At 42.1% G+C, this 25,083-nt stretch overlaps 1 protein-coding gene across 1 annotated transcript in view; it reads left to right on the top strand.

The window, feature by feature from the left end:
- Window positions 1-25,083, top strand: part of LOC146830008 (uncharacterized) — a 230,987-nt gene that overhangs the window by 26,748 nt on the left and 179,156 nt on the right. Inside the window, exons 2-3 of the mRNA XM_085604242.1 lie at window positions 2,986-3,054; window positions 15,141-15,193. Coding sequence (XP_085460368.1) covers window positions 3,008-3,054; window positions 15,141-15,193 — 100 coding nt within the window. The 5' untranslated portion in view covers window positions 2,986-3,007. The remainder of the gene's footprint in view (window positions 1-2,985; window positions 3,055-15,140; window positions 15,194-25,083) is intronic.

The raw sequence follows: 25,083 nt of genomic DNA, 5'->3' as shown, positions 1-25,083 counted from the left end.
CAATTGTTTCCCAGCATATATGTGGATTTACATCAGCTCATTAGTGTGTCTTGGAGGACCAGCCTGGAATGTGTTTTTCTGCTAGCAGCTGCAGTTTCTGGGGAAATTAGGTTGATTTTCTAGTCAAGCTGGAATTTTTTTTTCTCTTTTCTCCAAGAGAGTAAATGTGAGGGACTGGAATGAAGGGAAGAGCCTAAGAAGAGCTGCAAAAAAAATTAAGGGGCATATCATCAACGAGGAGATAAAGAATTATCGCCGCTTTTGCGTCCGTTTTCGGATGAAAAACGGCGATAATTTTATCACCTTATCAGCAAGGTCACGCTATCGCGTGAACACTTGCATTAGCGCCTTTATTCTGAACGCTCAGCTTTGCATCTCTAATGAGATGCAAAGTGGGCATTCCTGCCCTGACATAACTGGAGAAATGTCGCTAAGCGACATTTCTCCAATTATCAATTGGCACGCTAACCTGCAGAGCGACAAACAAAGTAGCGATAACCTCTGTTATCGTTACTTTCCTTACGCCTGCTTCAAAACTGACTTAGCCATGATATCCTATGTAAGGTGGATATCATGGCTAAGTTTGCCTTGCCCTATCATCAAGCTATCACCAAACTTTGTGAGATTTCCAGCGATAATCTCACATTTGGCAGTTAGCGCTTAAAATTGTATCGCTTTTGAGATAAGCGTTGCTAATAGCACGCTATCTCAGCGATAAAATTCCACGTTACCCGGCAATAATTATCTTAGTGCTAAGTGCGCTTAGCAATAATTATCGCCGGTCCTTGATGATATGCCCCCAAGAAAGGGAGGGTGGAGAGAGAACAGGAGCAGCCTGCTGGGAATTGCCTCTCACTTTTATTTCTCAACTCTTCTTCCTCTGTGTTGCTATCTCTATGGAAAATAAAAGAAAACACTGTGCAACCATTTTATTTATCCATTTTCTGCTCTTCTTAGGTTTAAATATTGTGATAGAGAAACAACCATTCTAATCCGAAACAAACACCTAGCTGGCTCCGATTTATCTCTTTATCATAAGTGTTAGTTAAATAATGTACTTTTTATAAATGATAAGCAAAAATCATTCCCATAAAAGAAGCACTGAAAACTCTTATAAATAAAATGAACAATAATGAATTTGGCAAGCTAGAAGCTCTAGCAGGGTGCATTTGTTGTTTATATTGTTTGCCCGCGGCACACCCCTTTTCTGCCATACCCAGCCCTGGCAGCCAATAGGGATGGATACATTGCCAGGCTGGGGCTAATGCAACTTATAATTTCAACAACTTCTTTCTCTAATTTGAGTTTAAATTATGCACAGAATGTGTTAAATGAGCAATACAATTTATCAAGCATTGTGGGAATAGCGTAGATAGCATAAAATCGCACAAAAGATAAAAATAATATTTATCAAATTAGGTTAGTGCAAAAGAACAATTTTACCTTGTTCTATGTGGTAATAGAAGACAAACACAGAACAAGCAGCGATGAGTGAGAGATGTGAGAAACGGGTTCTTGCACTTTGAAGTAAGAGAAAGAAGAAAAGAAAACAGGCATCCTTGCAGAAATAGAGTCTATCATTTGATCTCAGTCTTTAAATGAACAGCAAATGTGTCGAGATAAGAACAAGAATTACAGCCCTGTTTACAGAAAAACTTGGAATGAGTAAGAAGAGGTGAAAAGATGAGCACTCATGTGAAGTAGGCAAAGAACGAGTCATGAAAAGGAGGAATAGATAGGATAGATTAACCACTTGGAAGCAAGGCTTTTTAAAGGACACTCAAAGAAAGCAATGTGCGGGCAATAAGCTCACAAAGAATATACAAAATGTCGCGAAGAAACAGTACAAGAGCTTTCTAGGTCAGACCTAACTAGCTGTCAGTCACATCTGTGAAGTAGGTTAAGGAACATGGAGAGAAAAGGCTATATCTATGTCGGCTGGCTTTAAAACATGCACAGCACCTGACAAAAAATCATGTGCAATGTTTTTTTTTCTCATGTGCACTCTATTCCCAGTACATTTGGACTGTACTAGTAATAAAGACTATACGAGAATGTACCTGAATGCTACAACAATGATATATTTTTCAATGCTCAGTGGAGATCAAAATGACAATGATTAGTCAAGTTTAAAATCTGGTTATCTGTACTAGACAGATGAATCTCTCAGAAGCAGTCTCTTTTCTTTCAAACACATGATTTTCTAATTGCTCCTAGAGTGAGTATACATCTTTTTGGGATCTAATGAAACATTAAACGGTTCTTGTATTATAAGATGTACTTTTAATTGCTGACTTATTCACAAGTACGAAATTAAAAACCAATTGCTACTTAACACTGGAGTGATTATTGCATTTAGTGTTATGCCTAATGCTGCTGTTATTCTCTAGCTGTCACTCTCTTTGCCTCCTAGTACAAGGACTGCATTTTCTGGGACACAGCTTGTTCTTTTTCTTAGTAAAATGCTACACTTCTATTTCCTTCTTTTTTTGTCGTGTTCATTCCTTCGCCCACTTCCTCTGCCATTTATATTCTTCCATGTTGTTTCTAGTTATCTGCACATCTCTCTTTCGCAATCTCACACCCTATCTTTTTTTTTTCTCTTTTAGATTTTAATTCAGTTCCATCTGCCTCCTTTTCTAGAAATTTCAACCTTCTCTCTCTCTATCACTCTTCCTCTGTCTGCCAGTCTTTCCCACTGTCCCTGTCTCTTTATATTTTTGTGTCTGACTTTTTTGCTTTGCCCTTCCCTTGCTCCAATTTGCTCTTTTTCTTGATGCTTCTTTCTTTCTCTCACACTCTTGCTCTCTCTCTGTGTGTTTCTATGTGTTTGTGAATCAATTTTTCTTTTTCTCTCCTCTGTTTCTCTCTCTGTCTCTCAGCCTCTGCCTGTCTCTCTTTTTCACTTGTATAGATTGTACATTAGCACTGCTTACATATTCATATACATTCTCTTCTAATGATACTTCTTTGATCTCTTTACAGTATCTACCCCAAGACTCCCGTAATGGAGGAATATATACAACACTCTGAAGAAAATAAATCATCAGATGGAAAGCATCTTTTATTTACGTATTTGTATTTATTGTATAAAAATCATTGTTAGCCACTGAAATTGTACCTTAGGCATGGTGTCAGGGAGGGTCCCCCTTGTGTTTAATTGCTTCCATCAGTGATTAGTTGGTTCTATGTGATTGGCAGTGATACTGAAGATTGTTACCAGTGAGTATTGTGATGCATATGACATTGTCTGTCTAACAGTTTGTCCTGAGATAAAACAGAGCACTGTATAGTGCACACACTGTGCTTCTTTTAATTGCACTCAGAGGTATCTTTGTTTCCATAAACTTTTACTCCCATGTAGAGAAGAGAGCAGTGGCTACCAAAAGTACTCATATTGTCAGTAGCATGCAGTGCACTGCACTTGCGTTCTAGAGTGGTGGAGTTAAGCTCTCTAACTGCAAATGAAATGAAAACAAATGTATAAAGCGTGTATGTACCCAAAGGCATCAAGGAGATGACCCATTAAATCAAACCTACTCTCGAAGCATAGGACATCACCTTAGAGGCCCTAACAGAGAGGACAGAAGCACTATGATGTAAAAAGCCACGTTTTTAGGGCTTTCCCAAAGTCCAATTTTTTTTACAGGCTAATATGGTGTCAGGTAAGGGTATTCCACAACTTAACTGTCACCACTGAAAAAGATAAATCAATCAATCAATCAGTGTTTATAGAGCGCGGCACTGTCATCCCTGGGGGTATCTGGGCACTATGGTGTGAGGTATCCATTGTGCCAGCTCTCCCTGCAACAGATCCTGAGGAAATGGCTGGAAGAGGGAAGAAACAAGCAAAAAAAGGCAAAGCATGGGGAAGAAAAATGAGTGAGCAAGAAAAGTAAAACCGAGGGCAGAAAAACAAGCAGAAAAGGCAAAACAGAGAGGATGGGACCTAAGGGCTTAGTGGTTGACCTCGGGGTGGGGAACCGGGTTCGAGTCTCGGCAGGGACACTCAACATCCTGTGATTCTGGGCAAATCACTTAATCTACCCATAGCTAACAAAAAAACATTTTAAAAAATGAATGTGATTTGTCCATATTTAGTGCAGCTGCTGATTATGTAAAGCACTCTGATACCTTCAGGCCAAGTTCACGCTATATAAAACTCAAGAGCAAAATGGGCAAACTGGAGGGTAGAAAAGCGAGCAGGAGAGGGCAAAACAGGGCAGAAAAATGAGCATGAAAGGCAAGATGGAAGGCAGGGAAATTGGCAGAAAGGCAAAGCAGAGGGCTGAAAAATAAACAGAGAAGGCAAAACAAAGGGCAGACAAGGGCAAAATATTAGCAGTAAAGGCAAAACAGAGCAGAAGAGGGCACAACAGAGGGCAGAAAACGGAGAAAAAAGGCAAAATCGAGAGCAGGGAAGCGAGCAGAAAAGTCGAAACAGATGGCAGAAAACTAGCAAAAAGGCAAAACAGAGGGAAGAAAAAAGAGTGAAAAAGGCAAAACAGACCAGAACTGAGCACAACAGAGGGGAGAAAAATTAGCACAAAGGGCAAAACGTAGTTCAGGGAAGTGAGCAGAAAGGCAAAACAGAGGGCAGAACACCGAGTAGAGAAGGCAAAACTGAGAGCCCAAAAATAGTAGAAAACTGCAAAACAGAGGGCAGAAAACCAAGCTGAAAAGGCAAAACAGAGGGTACAAAAGCAAGCAGAATATGGAAAACAGCGGGTAGAAAATGAGCAATAAAGGCAAAACAGACTAGAAGAAGGTAAAACAAATGTGGGAAAAATGAGCAGAAAATGCAAAATGGAGGGCAGAAAAATGAGAAGAAAAGGCAAAACGGAGGGGAGAAAACTGAACACAAAAAGGCAAAACAGAGAGCAGAGAAATGAGCAGGAAATCATGACAGAGCAACAAACAAGCAAAAGAGGGACAAACAGAGGACAGCCTGTAGACATGCACCAGAGGGTGTAATGTAGTTCCTATAAATCTATATAGGATCTGCAGGTTTAGACAATATAAACTGTGGGACTGGTGTCTCAACTAATTCCAGACACCCCCACCGGATATGTCCACCTGTATACCTACTAGCTCACAGTGCCACTATGAACTCCTATTACCAAGGAGGAAATAGTTTTGGGCAACTATTGAACATGACAACACTGTCCCCTCAGGGATCATGGAAACAGTACAGTACTTTTTGCTTAGTCACTTGTGCTCACTTGGTCTCAGAAAGATACACAGAATAAACAATGGGGACGTTTTCAAAAGCATTTTTTGAGCCAGCGTCATTTAGTGTAATATATGTGTGCTGCAGCAGCCATAAGACAGAAACAGAAATATACGGTTATAAGCACCAGAAGAGTAAATAGATGATAGATTTCTACCAGAGTGCTAAAATCAATGGATACATGCAGGTATATATATATATATACATGACAGTAATAATGCGTACTCCTATGTTGCCAACCCTAACTAGATGTACCTAAATGTATCTAGCATGTATGTGAGTGTATAGCCAAGAATCCCCCTAGGATAAAGGCAGCCCCATTAATTTAACCCCTTCAGTGCCCGCCCCTTTCCCCGCCCTGTGCCGGCCGTTTCATTAGCGGGCGGGGTTTGTGACGAGCTGGTCTCGTCATGGGCACAGCGCAACCGCGGCCCATGACGAGACCAGCTCGTCACGGGCATTGAAGAGGTTAAGTGATAAACTGAAGGACCCCGTCTTGGTCTCGAGCAAATACCGGTGGGACATTGCTCTGTTGGCTTTAGGAAGTAAGCTATGTAAGGCATTGTGTGCACTGCACAATGATTTTAAACTGGAATCCAGTGAAGCTTAACTAACTCTGCTGAGAATAAATGGTACTTAGAAAGACCAAGTATCAAGCTTTCTACTGCAATCTGGAAAGTTTGAAGCTTATTGAGAGAAGATGTATTGATGTTAAGATAGAGTGCATCACAGTAATCAATTCTTGATGAAATCAAGGCCACAACAGCTCATTTTTGTGCTGTCACAGGGATATAGGAAAACGTTCCAGAGTATCCTAACATTTTTAAAGGAAGGTTGATACCATATGGTTCACCAACAGGTCCAAAATGACACCAAGATTTTTTGAGAATGAGGGGTACATCAGCAAGGGCCGGCGATAATTATTGCTAAGCGCGCTTAGCGCAAGGATAATTATCGCCGGCTATCGCTGAATTTTATCGCTGAGATAGCGTGCTATCAGCAACGCTTATCTCCAGGGCGATGAAATTTCAAGCGCAAGCTGCCAAATGTGCGATTGTCGCTGGAAATCCAGCGATAATCGCACAACATTTGGCGATAGCTTGTTGATAGGGCAGGGCAGACTTATCCATTATATCCACCTTCCATTGGATATAATGGTTAAGTCAGACTGAAAGCAGGCGTAAGGAAAGTAGCGATAACCAAGGTTAGCGCTACTTTTCTTATCGCTATGATGTTTAGCGTTCAGCTTGTTAATTGCTCTGCGGCTGATTGAGCGGTAATTGGAGGCTTAAAAAGCTTTTCAAAGGGGTCCCTGATCCCTCTCCCCAGGGCACAGATTAAACCAGAGCATCGGTTTCCGTTCAGAGGCTTCCCCGAGATGCGATCAAGTGTCTCCCCCAGGGGTGACTTTGTTTGAAGCAGTCTTGCAGCCTACCTGCTCCCTGTGCCACGCTACCTCCACCAGCATCAGAGGACGCCCACGCTAGCGCACTTCAGCGTTTCCCTGCCGCTGCCGCACCCACCATCCATACGGCCGCTGTGTGCAGGGAAACCACAGTTCCCATCAACCCTTGCGGGACGAACCCGCCCACGTCATCGTAAGCGCGCTTGAAGGCGCATAAATCTAACGGGAGCCCCGGCAGAGCGGGGGTGACTTTGTTTGAAGCAGTCTTGCAGCCTACCTGCTCCCTGTGCCACGCTACCTCCACCAGCATCAGAGGACGCCCACGCTAGCGCACTTCAGCGTTTCCCTGCCGCTGCCGCACCCACCATCCATACGGCCGCTGTGTGCAGGGAAACCACAGTTCCCATCAACCCTTGCGGGACGAACCCGCCCACGTCATCGTAAGCGCGCTTGAAGGCGCATAAATCTAACGGGAGCCCCCGCGACGCGGGATCGCGCGCGGGTCGGCGCCGGGCTAAGCCCGGGCAAAGGGCGGGCCGTCTGAGGCCGTCCGAGGACGACAGAGGACGGGACGGACCTTTTCTCCCCTGAAAGTGGCTGAGTGAGTGTTTTACTGATCTCTGGCTCGTTGGGCTCCACTGTTAATTGAACTACTTACAGCTGATACCAAGCCGCTGTGAACTATTAGTATACTTGTCATAGCCTTGTGGTAAAATGCCAAAATCGAAAAAGTCAGCAAGTGTGAACATTATGGACAACTACATGGTGCAGATTGTTAGTAAAATCAATAACGACAGGAGGGTTTCACTGGGGTTAAACTGCTCTCAAAATTCTCCTCTGCCAGCACCCTTGTCAGATTCGCTGCTGGCTTCTCCTTCATTGGTTAATAGTAGCACTCCAATTGAAACTGATGTCTTAGTGAGCGATATTCCTGAATTAAGCGCCCATCTAACAGTTAATTCACAACCTATTCTTGATGTAGACTTGCACACGGACACTGAATTAGTTGATTCCGATTCTTCCGTCCCTCCCCCTAGAACCAGGCAAATTAGAGCCTGTAGGAAAACCCAGGCTAGAAGTAATGGATCCCGCCCAGGGAAAAAAAAGGCAACCTCTGTACCTAAAATCACGAGAAAAGCAGAGGCACCAGAGTTTCAAGTTGCTAAATATTCTGAGAATGAATTGTCCAAGAAAATAGCAAATATGATTGATACTAAAATTGAGAGTGTTATTACTCCTCTGGTAGCCAGAATTGATAAATTAATGACAGAGGTAGCCAGATTAAGTTCCTTACTAAATAGACCTGTAGAAGAAGTGCCTAGAGTTGAGTCTCCGGTATTAAGCCGCCGTACTCTGACTGCACTACCTGATAGAGGGGAGGGAAGGGCTACACAAAAAGAGATAGCGAATCCCCCACCTTTGCAATCTACAACTGATGAGAATTCCCAGAAGGCATCTAAACCAGGTCCTCCCATTGACCGACTTGCTCCACGCCCAGCGAATGATCAGTTTCAATGTATTGTAGAGGCCCTTCCTACCACATTGGTCCTTGCCAATGTACCTATTTTGCCACCAGACAAAATAGAAACTACATCTTCTCTTATTAGTAAATCTTTGCACTGGTTGATAAAAAACATGAGGATGTCTCCCTGGGGAGCGCGACAACTAGCTGGCGAAATTATCATGGCAAGAAGGGTCTCATGGCTAGGCCATGATCCTAAAAAGTATGCTGGGGATTGTGTGGTTATCAACTTTTCTAACCCAGCTGTCCTCCCTAATGTCCTGTACAATATATTTCCCCCACAACAGAGACATGGCACTATCATTCCCTTAACACTTAAATTTTTTTATTGTAGGAAGAAATGGGAAGTAAATCAAGCGACAGTGAGGAAAGGGCGGACCCCATTGCCTAGTATAGGGGGTGGGAGTGACCCCACTAGGATGTGGAACATCAATATAGAAAATAGATTCGGGGTTCTGTCAGATCTGAACGATTGCGATTGACTTGATGGGAATGTTAGACTTGAGGATATTGTATCAACTTTGCACGATAGTTTATCTATCCCTATAGTGTCAGCCAGTTGCAAAGACAATATTGAAATAAGCAACCTCAGTTTTACCCAGCCTATTGCAAAGGAACTCTATAGATTAACATCACCCATACATTTAGGATCTGGAGATATTGTACCCCAGGCACCAATAAATGAATTATTAGGCATCCCACGCAGTAGTGTTGAATATGTGAATAGGATTGGTGGTGAGACTCAAAGCTCACCAACGTTAAATGAGTTTACTAGTCCTTTCAATCCCGAGTCACGTCTGTCCGTCTTATCCTGGAACCTTGCAGGAATTGGCAATAAAATGCACTGCTCCGAGTGGCACATTTTTGTCGACCAGTTCGACATAATCTTATTCCAAGAGTCATGGTCAACGGACCCGGTTTATCGTCTGGGTTTCCTTAACTTCTATGTACCTGCTATTAAAAAAACTAAAGGTCGTCCCTCAGGTGGCTTGATAATTTGGATCCGCCAATCCCTACGCTGTAAGATCGACCAACATAGTCTTCAATCTAACGACATCCTGTCATTAAATATCACTTGGCCCAATGACCAGGGAGTAGTTATAACAAATATCTATGCTAGAGGGACGGTTGGAGGCACCTCATCTGATGTGATATCTGCCCTAGACTATCACCTTTCTGTATTACCATCGGAGAAGCCCATTGTAGTGGGTGGCGACTTTAACACGACGTTCGAGCCTCTTGGCTCGGAGGATCAGTTTCTAGCAGAAGAAGAGGATAGTAGGTGGGGGGTTCCCCAGCTGGATCTACCCCCGGTTAAGAGGTGGACTGCCGCGGCCATCCAACTTAAAGCACTCTGTTTAGAGAGAGGGCTCAGAGCTGCCAATGGACGTACCCGGTCAGATCGCCAGGGCGCAAATACGTTTGACAATGGCAGATCCACTAGTCGTATTGATTATTTTCTGGTGGATATAAGGATTTGGGCTAGATTGAACGATATGACTATAATCGCACGAGGAGATAGTGATCATAACGCCCTGTGCTTGGAACTACAAACCCCCAATGAGCCCACAGAACCTGAAATTGATGGAGGGAAAATCAGCCTGGATGTTGTCGTATCAAACAACATGAGGCATGTTAAATGGGGTAGATTCATAGAGAAGCCTGAGGAATTAGAAGATCTTAAAAAAGTGGTAACCGATGAAGTGGCTAAATTGAATACCCAAACGACTGGCAATACATTTTTTTCATCCATGGATGAGGTCCATACCACCTTTTTTCTAAATCTCCAAAAATTCTTCATAAAACCCCTAGAGGGTGAGAAATCTAATAAGGGCAAACAACTTATGGCGGGATGGTTCAATAAATCCTGTAGAACAGCTCTCCAGAGTTTAAGCTTGGCCCTTAGATCGAAAAATGTGGAAAATGTGAGATCTGCTAGAAAGCTATATAAACACATACAGCTAGTGGCAAAGAAGGAATGGGACGAGGATCACTGGCAGGATTTGAAAACTGCTTGTTTGGCCAAAGACCAAAAGAAGTTTTGGGCAATAGTGAAGTGGGATAGAGGCGGGGTTGCACCATCTCCCCAAAATAATGTGGCAATAAACCAGTGGGTTGATTTTTTCAAACCACAATATGCTTCAGTCTCGCGAGAAGGTGAGCACTCACCCCCTCCGGCTATTTATTTCCATACGCAGGTGTTCACGATCAAAGATGTAAATCTAGCATTAGATTGTATAACCAGGGGCCGTGCCCCCGGGATGGACGGGATACCTGCGGATGTATTTTTAACTGATAGATCATCCTGGTGTCAGTACTTTCAATGCCTAGCAAATTCTATAGCTATGGGGGCGCCCGTCCCTCCCTCATGGAAAGGGGCTGAAATAATCCCAGTTTTTAAAAAAGGGGACAAATCATTACCCAGTAACTATAGACCTATCAGTCTTATTGATTCTGCTCAGAAACTGATAGGTCGATTAGTACAAAACAAACTACATACCTGGATTGAAGAAAACAATATTTTGTCCCCATTCCAGGCTGGGTTTAGACCATGTACTAGCTCGGTTGACCAGGTATTTTACTTTCTAGCACTCTATTGGAGGAATGTAAAGCTAACTAATGGGACCCTTTATGCGGTTTTTATAGACTTAAAATCTGCATTTGATCTAGTGCCCCGCACCAAACTATGGAGGGTTCTCGACGAAGCAGGGATAGCACCGGAACTGCTAACGTTACTCGTCCGCTTGCACGAGAACAACTATGCACGAATTAGGTGGGGAACACAGGGGGAGGTTACTGACACATTCCCCGTAGAGCGTGGTGTTCGGCAGGGATGTGTCTTGGCACCCACGTTGTTCTCCCTGTTTATTAATGGCATTGTAGAATATCTGAGCCGTTCCCCCACAGACGCTCCTGTATTGGCTGGGTCTCGCGTGCCTGTTCTCATGTTCGCGGACGACACGCTGATAGTCTCACGGACACCTAGCGGCCTGCAGAAGGCGCTAAATGCATTTGGTGACTTTTGTCGAGAACGTGGTCTTGAAATAAACACCTCCAAAACAAAGTTTATGTGCTTAAACAAGCGACAACATTTTAGAGGTGTTATTAAATTCAACGGCACCCCGCTGGAACAAGTGGAGGCATTCACATATTTAGGGATATCCCTTCAGAACAATATGAAATGGACAAACCATATTGATATGGCTGTCCTAAAATTTCACCAGTTAGCGGGAGCAATTGTTTCGAAATATAAACTATCCTTGACTAAACCTATCACTCCAGCCTTAGAGATTTACAATATGAAGGCTATTAGTGCTGTGCTATATGGATCGGAATTATGGGGCTTTGGCAACCTGAAACAACTAAGATTAGCCGAAAATAAGTTCTTACGTTGTTTAACGGGAGTTCCTCGAAGTACCCCAATGATTCCACTAGCATATGATCTTGGTAGGAAAAGAGTTGAGGATTTGGCACGATTGCGCCCACTCCTTTATTGGCGACGCATCATGGTTACACCGGAACTGGCGCATTATGCTACTGCCCTAAAAGATATTATCAGGGCTGACCATTTTCACTCTGTTGCATGGCTTAAAGAAATCAGAGACTTGTTAATAAAGCTAGACCTGGGGCATCTATGGAATGATCCAAATGGGTTAAAATTTCCCTCTAAGCCTGTACTTAAAAAAATGAACTGGGACATGACTTTAACATCTGCTTTTAGCTCTGGCCAGAATTCCAATCTAACAGGACGATATCTTGACATTAAATGTATTCCATCTTGTGAGGCATTTTGGGATTACATAGAGAGGCCACTGATAGAAAACTGTATTTTCAGTTTAGAATTGGGTCTCTCCCTGTCAAAGCATTTACCCAAAAATGGTTACCTAATCATGATAATAGATGTCCTCACTGTCGAGATTTGATTGAAGATGCTGGCCATCTATTGTTTGTCTGTCCATTGTATGTTATTCCACGTCAAAGGTGGATAAAACCAGTATGTTTAAATCTGGGAATACGTAGATACAAGGATTCCCTAAGGATACTCGAATCTGATTGTACCCCATGCTTGGTTATTGCTGTAGCAAAATTCTTGGGGTGGGCTTGGGTAATACGTTCGCGTACCCTAAAAATGCTAGAAGCTGGACAATGAGTATCTGACACTAAGGTTATTGTTCTACTTTTATTATAAAGGTTTGATTTTTAAATTGATGGTATTAATTCATCGGAACTATTCGCCAGCATTATGGTTTAATGTAATTTAAAAATTGTACATTGTTTTTAAAAATAGTATTTATATTTATGATATTGTTAGGATGCAAACATGCTTTTATGACATGCTGTCGAATAAAGCTTTGAAATTTGGAAATGTCGGTTAGCGACATTTCTCAAGTTCTTTTGGGAAGGAACGCCCACTTTGCATCTCATTAGAGATGCACAGCTGGGCTTTGAGGGAAAGGGAAAGGATTCACGTGATAGCGTAACCTTGCTGATAATGCAATAAAATTCTCCCCGCTTTACGCCCAAAAACGTACGCTAAAGCGGCGATAATTTTATCGCCGGCCCTTGATGATATGCCCCTTAGTCAGGGTTCCCAATACATCTGGCCATCAGTTTTTGTTCCAGTCTTTTCTGCATTTCATTTCTGACAGTTATCTCTCATCCAAGTGGCAATAGCCTTCGTGCAATTATTAAAGTTGACGGCTATGGAAGGTTCATCATCTGTAATAGACACAATTATTTTTGTGCACCGTCTGCATCTAAAAGGGCATATAGATTGAATAGTGTAGGACTTACAGAAGATATCTGAGGTATCCTACAGGGATGAAAAACAGAATTTGATTAATTTTGACCACAGGCACTATTTGTGTTCTTTCAATTAGAAATGATTTCAAAAGATTTAGCACTGAATCTTAAATACGTAGATGAGCTAGGTGAGCAGTAAATAAGATCATGTCGAATGCTGCAGAAATTTTCAAAATGATCCCAGCAGCAGCCTAACCCATATTGACCAGCGCTCTAATATGATCCACTGCAGTGACAAGGGCAGTTTCCGTACTATGGTAACTCAGGAAAGCAATTTCAGAGGTATCCAGCAGGTCATGATCCTCAATAAAAGACATGAGCTAGTCATTCAGACGTTTCTCCAAAATGTTTGCAGGAACTGGGAGAAGGGCTAAAGGGAATAGTATTTGAAGTCATTGGGGTCCAGGTTAGATTTTTTAAAAGAGGCCTAACTGCTGCTTCTTTCCGTGACAGAGGATAGCATTTGATAGCAATAGCTCTATTAATGATTGAGGCCAGGGGCACTGTAACCATGATGGCCACTAAGTAGATGGTTTCAAACAGATAAGGATCAAAGGGGGAACCTGACTTGATGCTGAGAAGATAATTCTCATTCAGACACATAGTATAACACATTTGTGACCAACATTCTTTGATTGAACGTAAGGCAAAGAGATGCCCCGTACAAAGTAGAGTGCGGTTAGTGCCTCTTATTTGTCATATGTTTATTAGTTGAAACCCATACTGTGCTTTTAAATAGTCACATGCATTTACAATAACTGATACATTAATGTTCATTACTGTGCAAAAATGAGTAACACAATTATCTCATATTTTCCTTGTGCTCAGGAAAAATCCTTAGACTTTTTCATTGGTTTAAAGGAGAATCTTTACATTAATTGTTATTACCTGACTTCATGAACACAAGGTGTTTCTTCAAATAAATGTGCCAAGTGGTATGATTGGTCTAAAATAGTCAACAATATCAAACCATTCATTACTAATCATGGAATAGGATGATCTTGTCTCGCACCCTCAAGCAAACTGCAGGGCGCACAAAAACTCACTGATCTCTACAGCCCAACAATGACTCATAGAATGTAGGAAGTAACCCTATGGCTATGGAGGTATGAACCCTCCCCAATGCATCTAAAACAGTTAACAAAGCAAAAATTGTCCATGCAAGCTATTCAAACAAGAAAATGGGTCTACCAATTCAATTATAATCAACAACCCCTCCAATGAGAACTTCAAAGTCTTCTCTACAGTTTTCAGTGAGAAAATAATGGATATTTCATCGTCACAGAACTGAGACTGTTTAGGGCATCTACGGATACACCTCTAACCTCCAACCACCCCACGTAGACAAAAATGAGGCTTAATGTTAATAATAAATAAATAATTTCTTCATCTTCTTGATGAAATTCTTACCATAGGAATTATCAATGCTGTGTTGCAGAGTAATATAGACCCACTTTCTCAATGCCCTACCTGCCCCTTTTGGAATCAAATAAAATTATGGGAGGATGCTCTTCAGCGTATGTTTTCCCAGTTCTTATCTTCCGTGGTTGACCCTTTTATAAGAAAAGATATGGTCACTCTGATGTCCTAGAACCACACTAGTGAACTTCCCTTTCCACTACAAATGTATATCCCCCCACTACAGTACCTGCAATTTATTGGAATGATCAGTTAAATGTTGATGGAACAGATTGACTTTTCTGAATTCTTCTTGATTGGGGAGAATTATGGGTGATTATCTAAAATGCAAAACATGCAGCATCAGTTAGTAATATGTTTTCCATATGTTCCTTTTGTTCATAAAAATAGCCACAATCATAAAATGTTCAAATCACAACATTCTGTCTTTAAAACTATAGTTAATGCTATGCAAATTAAAGTGTTGCCACTTACAGTTATGAGTTTTCACAAACTCTTTCAATTAGTTCCTTCATTTTATGTCTTGTGGTGTTTCTTCACACCTTTCACATGATCAGGTTCATAGTCTCTAAATTGTATGAATTTCTCAATAACAGTCTGCTCTTGTTGAAACAATGTCTCTTAAATGAAGATCTGTGCAGTCTTCAATTAAATCGTAAAATCAACCTGTTTTGATCAAGTGAAATTGTTCCCTTGTAAATGGTTGTCTTGGTGTTGGTAAGCGCTTACTTATTTTGTTTTTCCTTGGCATTTTCCTTAGGGCTTCACCAGAGGGAGGACGAGGCTTGGGTGAGGCAGGGATTAGGAGCCAAAGGTAGGTGTGCTTCTTGGCTGGTTTCCTGAGGCTAAGTCTTTGTTGCTACTCAGGCATGATTTAAACAGTCCCCAAGATGGCAAACATCTCACTGGACATTGGAAAATCTCACGGTATACCCTGGAAATGGTAAACATACCGCACACACATCAAAACCAACATAACAATGTAATACACAATAATGTGGCTGATACCGTATATAGTTGCGGTCTGTTCAAGAAGCGGTTAGGTGCCAGGGGATTGAGATACCCTGTAGAACCAAGTGGTAAGTTATGGTCTAGTTGCCTATGATATGGGAGTGGATTACTGTGGGGTGGGTGGGGGGTATGAATACTAAGCCATGAGTGATTATCCAAAAGCAAACCCCAGGGGCACGATGCCTACAGTGTATGACATTTCCAAACAGTAGCAAACATCCCTTTCCTAGTAAAACTGCTGAAAAAAATGTACAAAGCCAACTCTGTCTGCAGAGCAAACATTTTAAGCTGCTTGACAACTTCATTTTAAGATTCAGACCAGGTCACAGCGCAGAGACAGCTATTGTCCAAATCATGGACAAAGCCCTCAGAATCGTGGTCCAAAAGCACAGTGGGGTGCTCCGCTCCGCTCCTTCCCTGAAAGTCTCGGGGGGATTCGTCAAGCAGGGGCTGAGAAAAAGGGGGGGTCCCAAAACGCGTTTTCCCCATGCATTCTTCCATAGGACCTTCAGTCCGAGCTACAGCCCGAACGGCTGAACAGAATTACTTGAAATTTGGCAGAGAGGTAGTCCTTAGGTCAAGGATGTGCCTTTTGCAGGTCTGGTGTAAATCTGTTCAGTATTTCCTGAGAAAATAGCATTTAAATCAATATATATATCTATAGGTGCGCACCGTGTAATCCTTACCGTACGCGCACGCTGCCGTGCGCGAGCGCGATTCTGATTGGTTGTTAGATCTTAGTAAACATTCGAATCGGTCGAAACCAGGAAGTGTCGGCCGCCATTTTGTCTCTCGCAGTCTGAGGGGATGAAAAACAAAGGTGGAGAACGTGAAAAGGGGGCAGGGTGGACAGTTCCTGACCCCCTAGCCTTGGTCAGGGGGTCCCAGAAGGACCCCCAAGGGCAAAAATTTATTTTAAATTTTTTACGAAAAATCGCGGAGTGCGCGTAGCGTGCGCGCATGGTAAAAACGGAAAATTCCGCGAACTACGTAACGTGGGCGCGCGGTGCACGAAGTGCACCGCGCGCCCATTGCGCGCGCACGGTGCGCGCACGGTGAAAAACCATTGAAATTCCCCCGTTATAGTTAGTGCAGGCAACTATAACTCACGCGACCGCAATCCTCTGCTGATGACGTAAGATATTACATCACTGATGACATATGTGTCTTTCTGAAAAAAAATATTTGTAATATATGTATAGCTAAAAGTTAATGGAAGAAGACATGGGTAAATAAGTGTCTAAATGCAGTATTAGCATCAGCAGAGGATTGCGGTCACGTGAGTTATAGTTGCCTGCACTAACTATAACGGGGGAATTTAAATGGTTTTTCACGAGTGAAGTGCCCAGCTAACTATAACATGTGTGAAACCTATGGTTTTTTAAGTGAATATATATATATATATATATATATTCCACTTTCTTTTCCTCGGTACAGCCGCCGCTCACCAGACCAACGGGTGCGTCGTCACGAAGGACCACCAAGGCAAGGTCCGTAGTATTCTTTCTCTCTTTCCCACACCGACAAAGATTGACGACGCTGTGTTCTGGCCAAAAAGTTTATTATTGGAACAGCTTAGAAGGACGCGTTTCGCCTGCCCAGCAGGCTTGTTCACCAATAGTTTAACCATTTTTGAAATCAGACATTTTAAATCGCAATGCATGAGACCACAGTCACGTGATATGACTACAATTGCAGTGTGTTGGACAAAAGACTCGTGGTTCTCAATAGTGAACAACTGTCGTCTTAACTGATCAATTAGTACAAAAACTATATATTCACATGTCATAATATGTACAATACATTGGCAATTATTAAAAAACTGAATTAATCATAAAGTACAATTTTAAATTTCATTCGTAATCTTTCAATGTAACTTTATGTAGAGATTTGGGTCACAAGTACTTATCTCATCTAATCGCGCTTGCACATGTAATCAGCCCTCGTCGGAGTAATTAACTTCGGACGAGTATGGGCGTGTTTACCCTAGTGGGTTTGACTTTTTTCAAAACCTTCCACTTGGAATAAAACTTTATGCAAACACTCCTGTCCTTTCAATATGTTCACATTGACATCTGAAGTTCAACTCTAGTGAGTGTAACCTACTTTAGAGAATACAAATAATTCAACCCAAGTGGGTATAGATTCCAGTATTCGTACAAGCAGTTTCTCAGACAATGAGTGTCTTAACAGAAATGTTGCTCAGTTTGATTCCGCCCCTGTGGGCATATACCCATTTCTGATTATCTTAGCACATAATCCTTGTTAAAGTGACAGTAGTTTCTGTTCTTGAAATTGCAATCAACCTCTACTTAATAATCAGATAAGCAACCGTAGTGTATAAATCCTTCAATCCAACTTACGACTTGTCTCCTCTCATGCAGTATAAGAAAAAATATAAAGAAAAACTTAATAAAGACAGTTACAAAAATTAATTAAAGAAAAAAACTAAAAATAGTTAAAACTCGAATTTAAGAGAGGTATAGCATGCATTTCTTGTTTCTTTGATTGACAGATCTAACAGATTTTATCACAAATGGTTACACAGATATTGTACCCTCAGTTTACAAATGGGTTATCAAATCCTCCTCCATATTTAAACCCATAGGGGTTTTGGTATTTAATTCAATAATGTAGCGCGATTCTAATCTTCTAAGCTTCTTTTCTCGGTTGCCGCCTCTGATACTAGGAGGCACGCAATCGATAACAAAGTAGCTTAGTTCATGCGCATTTTTGTCATGGTGTGTATCGAAGTGCCGTGCAACTGGATATGTTTTGTCCCCATTCCTGATAGCTCTCAGGTGTTGCAGAATTCTCACATGCACTGGGTGCACATGTACTGCCCACGTATTGCAGGCCACAAGGGCACAGCAAAACGTAGACAGCATATTCTGTTTTGCAAGTCAGAAAACCTTTAATCTTTTTCTCTCTTTTAGAGAGTCCAAGTTTATAGGAAGAGGTATTCTTCCCATGGCTGCAGGCTTTGCATTTTGTGCATTTTAAAAACCCTTCTTTTCTTTTTAGCCATGTGTGTGTCTTTGTATTTTGCTGTTGTGAAATCATGTTGCTGACCAGCATCTGCTTGAACGATCTAGCTTTTCTGAAAGTAATTGCAGGCCTTTTTTGTACTATCTTGCCCAAGATTGCATCATTTCTGATGGGATGCCAATGTTTATTCAAAATTCTCCTAACTTGACCATGCTGTCGGTTGAAGGAGGTAATCATTTTTACTTGATTATGCTGCGTATTTTGTCGCTTAATCTTACTCTGGCTGTCATGGAATAAAATGTCTTCTCTTGTTCTCTTTTTAGCTTGTTTAATAGAAGCCTGAATATATTCCCTTTTATAACCTCGGGATTGGAATAGTTGTTCCAAATTGCCAAGTTCAGTGTCTAGGATTTGCTGCTCACTACAATTGCGAATAGCCCTGAGGCATTCACCATATGGAATGCTTCTGATTAGATTTTGCGGATGGAAACTCGTTGCATGCAGCAACGTGTTCCCCGCTGTCGGCTTCCTATACAGCCTCGTGTGGACTTTGGAGTTTTCTATATACACAGTTAGATCTAGAAAATTGACTGAGCTCTTGCTGATTGTACTGGTAAATTGTAAATTCAAAGAATTTATTTGGATTTTTTTTAATAAAGCTCTTTATAGACTCCTCCGTCCCTTTCCAAATGATAAACAAGTCGTCGATAAATCGACTCCAGTGTAGAACATTATTTTCCCACTCTTGGTGGTACTTGACCCGGACCACCTGCTCCTCCCACGAGCCCATATGCAAATTCGCATAGCTGGGGGCGAAGCAGGTGCCCATCGCAGTACCACAGATCTGATGTTATAGATCATTATTAAAGAGGAAATAGTTGTTTTTCAAACACAACAAGGTCATTTGGATTAACATTTGAGTGTGTGACCAAAGGGTGATTGGACGCACACTCAAAAAATGTTTGATAGCTCGCAGGCCTTCCTCATGTCTGATACTTGTATAGAGTGTGGTCACATCAATAGTAACCAATAACATGTCATCCTCCCAAGATATATCATATATTCTTTTTAAGAAGTCGCCCGTGTCCTGAATGTATGAAGGCAAAGATTTAGTTAATGGGCAAAGAAAAGAATCAATGTATTTAGAGGTATTCTCTAGAGCCCCGCCAATAGCAGAGATGATTGGTCGCCCTGGCGGGTTTTCTACATTCTTATGGACTTTTGGTATTAGGTAAAATACCGGTGTGGTGGGGTTAGACACCTTCAAAAATTGCTTTTCTTCTCTCGAAATCAGACATTTGTTATACCATTCTTCAAGTTGTTCATTGTACACATCAAAGCTACCTTGCATCACTGACTGAGTTATTTTAACATAGTTGGTGCACTTGTTAAGTTAATTATATGCTTCGTTCAAATACTTGGCTTTATCCCAGAGGACAACATTTCCACCTTTATCCGCATTTCTCACAATGCAGTTACCTTTACATTTTAGTTTAGTAATTAACGCAGAGTATTCTTTTTCATGCCGTGTGAAATTTTTATGTTGAACGCTAGTACATTTTTCCAAATTTTTTAAGTCATTTATGACTAACTCATTAAATACATCAACTGAATCTCTTGCAGTAGTAGGAATAAATTTGGAAATGGGCCGGAAATTAGTAGCTACAGTTCCTTCAATATTTAGATCTTGTTCTCTTGCCAGTTGTATTGCTTGACTGTTGGAGAGAGATCCATTGTACTCATGGTCTGAGTTCGCTGATATGTCTGGAGTTACTGTGCCACTTCCGGATTCATAATCCATAGTTCCCAACTGAAACATGAAATCCATGTCGTAAACCAAGAGATTACTCGGTTGATCAGATGAGTCTGGCATTGCTTGTGTTTTGGTATATTTTTTATTCTGGCTTTGTGCAAAGAATTTTTTTAATTTTAAAGATCTTATAAATTTGAAAGTGTCTACCCTGGTTGTCACATAGTTGAAATCTGCTGGAGGGCAGTATGACAATCCCAATCGCAAAATGTTCTCTTCTTTTGGTGTTAAACTGACATCTGTTAGGTTAATGATGGAACTTGTATTAGCCGATGCTTCAGTGCTTTCTACTTGTTCCCTTTGGCACTGGACATATTGGCGTTGTTTGGCCACTTTGCGCCTCTGTTTCCTCTGCCTCTTCCTCTTGGTTTGTTGTCGTATTGAGGTTTGGGTCTGGGGCGAAGGTTGAACTTCCTTTCTTGTTCTAAAAAACTGAACTCTTCGATAACAGAAGGTGCAGTTTGCGCTAGTTGTCGGCTTGGTCCTTCCTCTAGGTCTTTGTCAATTTCTGAGCTCTGGATACTGCTCAACTCCGATTGTACCTCTGCTCTTGCCTGTGACATTGGGTTCATTCTCTGTTTTCTCAAGGTGTCAAATTTTTTGGCAAAGGTATAGATCTGCCCTCGATCGTAATCGTTTTAATCTCTAATGAATTTTAGCGCTTTTCTTTCCTTGATTGCTGTTTCCAACTTCTTTAAACGCTCAGACATTTCCTTTGTAAATTTGATGATTGGTTCTTGATCTCCTTCTTTAGACAGCATGTCAAGAATCTGAGCTATTTGCTCCAAAATTTTCTGTCTGTCTATGTCAGCATACTTGATTAAGATTGCCAGCATTTTTCACGATGCCTCTTGGTTGTTGTCTGCCCACTCCAATAACATGTTAGGATTTGGGTCCTCGTATGTTGGTGTTACCAAGATGCGCAATCCTCGTGGGATTCGTTTCACTTCCAGATAACTCTGGAGGGACTTTGCCTCCCACCATTTCGAAAGTTCGCTTCGCTTTAGTTTTTCTAAGCGATTTAATCGCGTTAAAGTATCAGAAACTACTTCAGTAGTTCTGTGGTTTCCTGCTTGTTTAGTGGGTACACTCGTGTCATCAAAAATAGCAAGTGCAGCTTCCTCTCTTTCTTTCAGTTCTGCCGCTGACATTATCGATTTACAACTTAGGCACTAATGCCTATGGCCAAAAACCGCCAGTCTCTATAAGCTTGTTGCTACTATAGAGTACAATATTCTGCCTAGCTTCCCCGTTTCCCGCTCTGTGCTTCTCGGCTTTTCCTACCTGGCAATACTGTCTCATCGCATGCCGGTCCTCCGACTCAGGCGTGAACGTTGCAGATTCCCAGGAGTTGTTTTGCCAATATCTGGATGCCGGTAAACAGCTTCCTCTTTAATCCACAGTGCGGGGGGGGGGCGGCGAGCACAAAGATTCAACTTTCTTTTCCTCGGTACAGCCGCCGCTCACCAGACCAACGGGTGCGTCGTCACGAAGGACCACCAAGGCAAGGTCCGTAGTATTCTTTCTCTCTTTCCCACTCCAACAAAGAGTACCCCACGGAAAGAGGCCACTGACACAAAATTAGTTTGTCTTATCTTGTAATTGCAGCTTGCTGGCAGGGTTTGAAAAGTGCACACAGCAGCATTAAGCCAGATGCGTTTTAGGATGTAAAGATCCCTTCTTCAGTGGCTGATGTGGAAACAGAGGGAAGCGGCAGTGTCGGCACCTTGATTTTAAATAGTCCTGCCCCAGTGGGCATGGCCAAACGCTTGGCCTCCTGGACCTTGTGGTTACACGACGTTTTCCTCAAGTGAGTCCGCTCCTTACTGCTCCCCAAATAACACATTTACATACTCCCAGTGGGGCTGCGAGCATACAGTTCAAAGTACCTGTCACCGCTTTACAGGTGCAATTACGAACATCGCGCTAAACAGCGCTGTGTCTCCAAATGCCAACACCATATGGCGCCGGTTTAGACCCGCTTGGACGCGGTGGGCCTCTCTCCTCGCAGCTGGGCGTCGCTGCCAATAAATCCAACAAAGAGTACCCCACGGAAAGAGGCCAATGACACAAAATTAGTTCGTCTTATCTTTTAATTGCAGCTTGCTGGCAGGGTTTGAAAAGCGCACACAGCAGCATTAAGCCAGACGCGTTTCAGGATGTAAAGATCCCTTCTTCAGTGGCTGATGTGGAAACAGGGGGAAGCAGCAGTGTCGGCACCTTGATTTTAAATAGACCTGCCCCAGTGGGCGTGGCCAACCGCTTGGCCTCCTGGACCTTGTGGTTCAAACCCTGCCAGCAAGCTGCAATTAAAAGATAAGACGAACTAATTTTGTGTCCGTGGCCTCTTTCCGTGGGGTACTCTTTGTTGGATATATATATATATATATATATATTCACTGAAAAAACCATAGGTTTCACACAAGTTATAGTTAGCTGTACATTTCACTCGTAAAAAACCAATGAAATTCCCCCGTTATAGTTAGTGCAGGCAACTATAACTCACGCGACCGCAATCCTCTGCTGATGCTAATACTGTATTTAGACACTTATTTGCCCATGTCTTCTTCCATTAAATTTTAGTTATACATATATTACAAATATTTTTTTTTCATAAAGACACATATGTCATCAGCAGAGGATTGCGGTCGCGTGAGTTATAGTTGCTTGCACTAACTATAACTGGGGAATTTCATTGGTTATTTACGAGTGAAATGTACAGCTAACTATAACTTGTGTGAAACCTATGGTTTTTTCAGTGAATTTGCAAGGTTTTTTAAATGCTAATACCTAACTATAACGTGTGTGAAACCTATGGTTTTTTCAGTGAATTTGTACGGTTTTTTAAATGCTAAGTTATTTTACGCCATTCGTGGCGTGCGCGCCCAGTTAACGCAGTTCGTTCCGTGCGCGCACGGTGCGCTTCGCGCACTGCGCGCCCACTTTACGCAGTTAGTGCCGTGCACGCACGGTGGTCACGCGGTGCGCTGCGCGCACCGCGTGCCAACGTTACGCGGGATGGGCCATGTACGCACGATGCGCTTCGCGCACCGTGCGCACATGGGGGACATATTATGCGCTTCCTTGTGAAAGGAATTAATTTGTAGTTTCAATAAATATATATGCCATGCGCAAATGGTGCGCTACGGGCACCATTTGCACATGGGGTGGGGACAATGTGGATAACTAGTTTTTTTTTTAAAATCTTTTTAACCGTACGCGTACGGTAAGCGTAATCGGCGATTTTTAAAAAAAAATTTAAATTGTTTTTTTGGCCTTGGGGGTTGTTGGGGAACTCCTATATCGATGCTGGGTGGTTTAGAACTAAATATACTGCCCCTTTAGATGTTTTTGGACTTTGTTTATGCTGCCCCCCTCAGAGTGCGAGAGAGAAAATGGCGGCCGCCGCTTCCTGGTTTCGACCGATTCGAATGTTTACTTAGATCGAACAGCCAATCAGAATCGCGCTCGCGCACGTCACCGTACGCGTACGGTAAGCGCACCGTAATCGCACCGTAAGCTGGCTCAGATATATATATTGATTTAAAGGCTATTTTCTCAGAATCTACTGAACAGATTTACACCAAACCTACAAAAGGCACTTCCTTGACCTGTAGACTACCTCTCTGCCAAATTTCAAGGAACTCTGTTCAGCCGTTCGGGCTGTAGCTGTGTCTAAAGGTCCTATGGAAAAATGCATTGAAAAACGCGTTTTGGGACCCCCTTTTATCTCAGCCCCCGCTTGACGAATCCCCCCGAGACTTTCAGGGTAGGAGCGGAGCGCAGCGCCCCACCTATTTTGAAAATTTCGCGAGCATTCGTCAACCGGCGCCAAAGTTATTCAAAATAGAATGTTGAGGTTTTCCTATGGAAACAGGGTCCTAACTATAACTACCAGTAGGTTATATATATATATATATATATATATATATATATATATATATATATATATATATATATATATATATATATATATATATATATATCCAGCACAATGAGATAGCCCCAATGAGAGCAGCCGACAGGTACGTGTAAATCTTGGCTTTTATTAGTGGCAGCTTGCAGGCAGACAACAGGGAAAGCAATGTCCATCAAGTCTTTAAATCGCACCATACGCGTTTCAAGAACAAGGTTCTCTTCGTCAGTGGCAATCTTGTCGCAATCACTCAGCAGTGTCTATGACTTCCATTTTATCAACGGACCATGCCCCAGTGGGCGGAGCCATTCCCATGGCCTTGTGGTCTTGGTAGTCTCCTGGTAAAACTCCTGTGAGCCTGTTGAGAGTGCGAAAATAAAACAAAGTTGATCCCATGTGGGTTGGTGAAAACACTGCATCACTGTTCGCCACTCTTATGCACTGCTGACACGCCAACACCACCTCCCGCTGTACACACGAAGCCATCCTGGCAACGATGCGGGTCCGCTTCGCGCAGTGGGCTTGCTCTCGCGGCTGGGCTCCAGCCGCTACAAATCCAGCACAATGAGATAGCCCCAATGAGAGCAGCCGACAGGTACGTGTAAATCTTGGCTTTTATTAGTGGCAGCTTGCTATATATATATATATGTCATCAGTGATGTCACTGACCATTTCAAGAGTGATGTAATATGTGATGTCATCAGCAGTGCATTGCGGGGGTGCGAGTAATAGTTAGCTGAACCAACTATAACGGGGGAATTTCTCTGGTTTTGTACGAGTGAAATGTCTAACTTACTATAACTTTCCCTAAAACCTATGTTTTTTTCAGTGAATTTCGGAGTTTTTTAAAATGCGAATTTCTAACTATAACGTGCCTGAAACCTATGGTTTTTTCAGTGAATTACAAAGGTTTTTTAAATTCTAATTTCTAACTATAACTTGCCTGAAACCTATGGTTTTTTAGGTGAATATATATATA

The sequence above is a fragment of the Triturus cristatus genome, chromosome 5_1 (assembly GCF_964204655.1).
Source record: "Triturus cristatus chromosome 5_1, aTriCri1.1, whole genome shotgun sequence".
NCBI lineage: Eukaryota > Metazoa > Chordata > Amphibia > Caudata > Salamandridae > Triturus > Triturus cristatus.
This window is presented reverse-complemented; position numbering and strand designations above follow the sequence as displayed.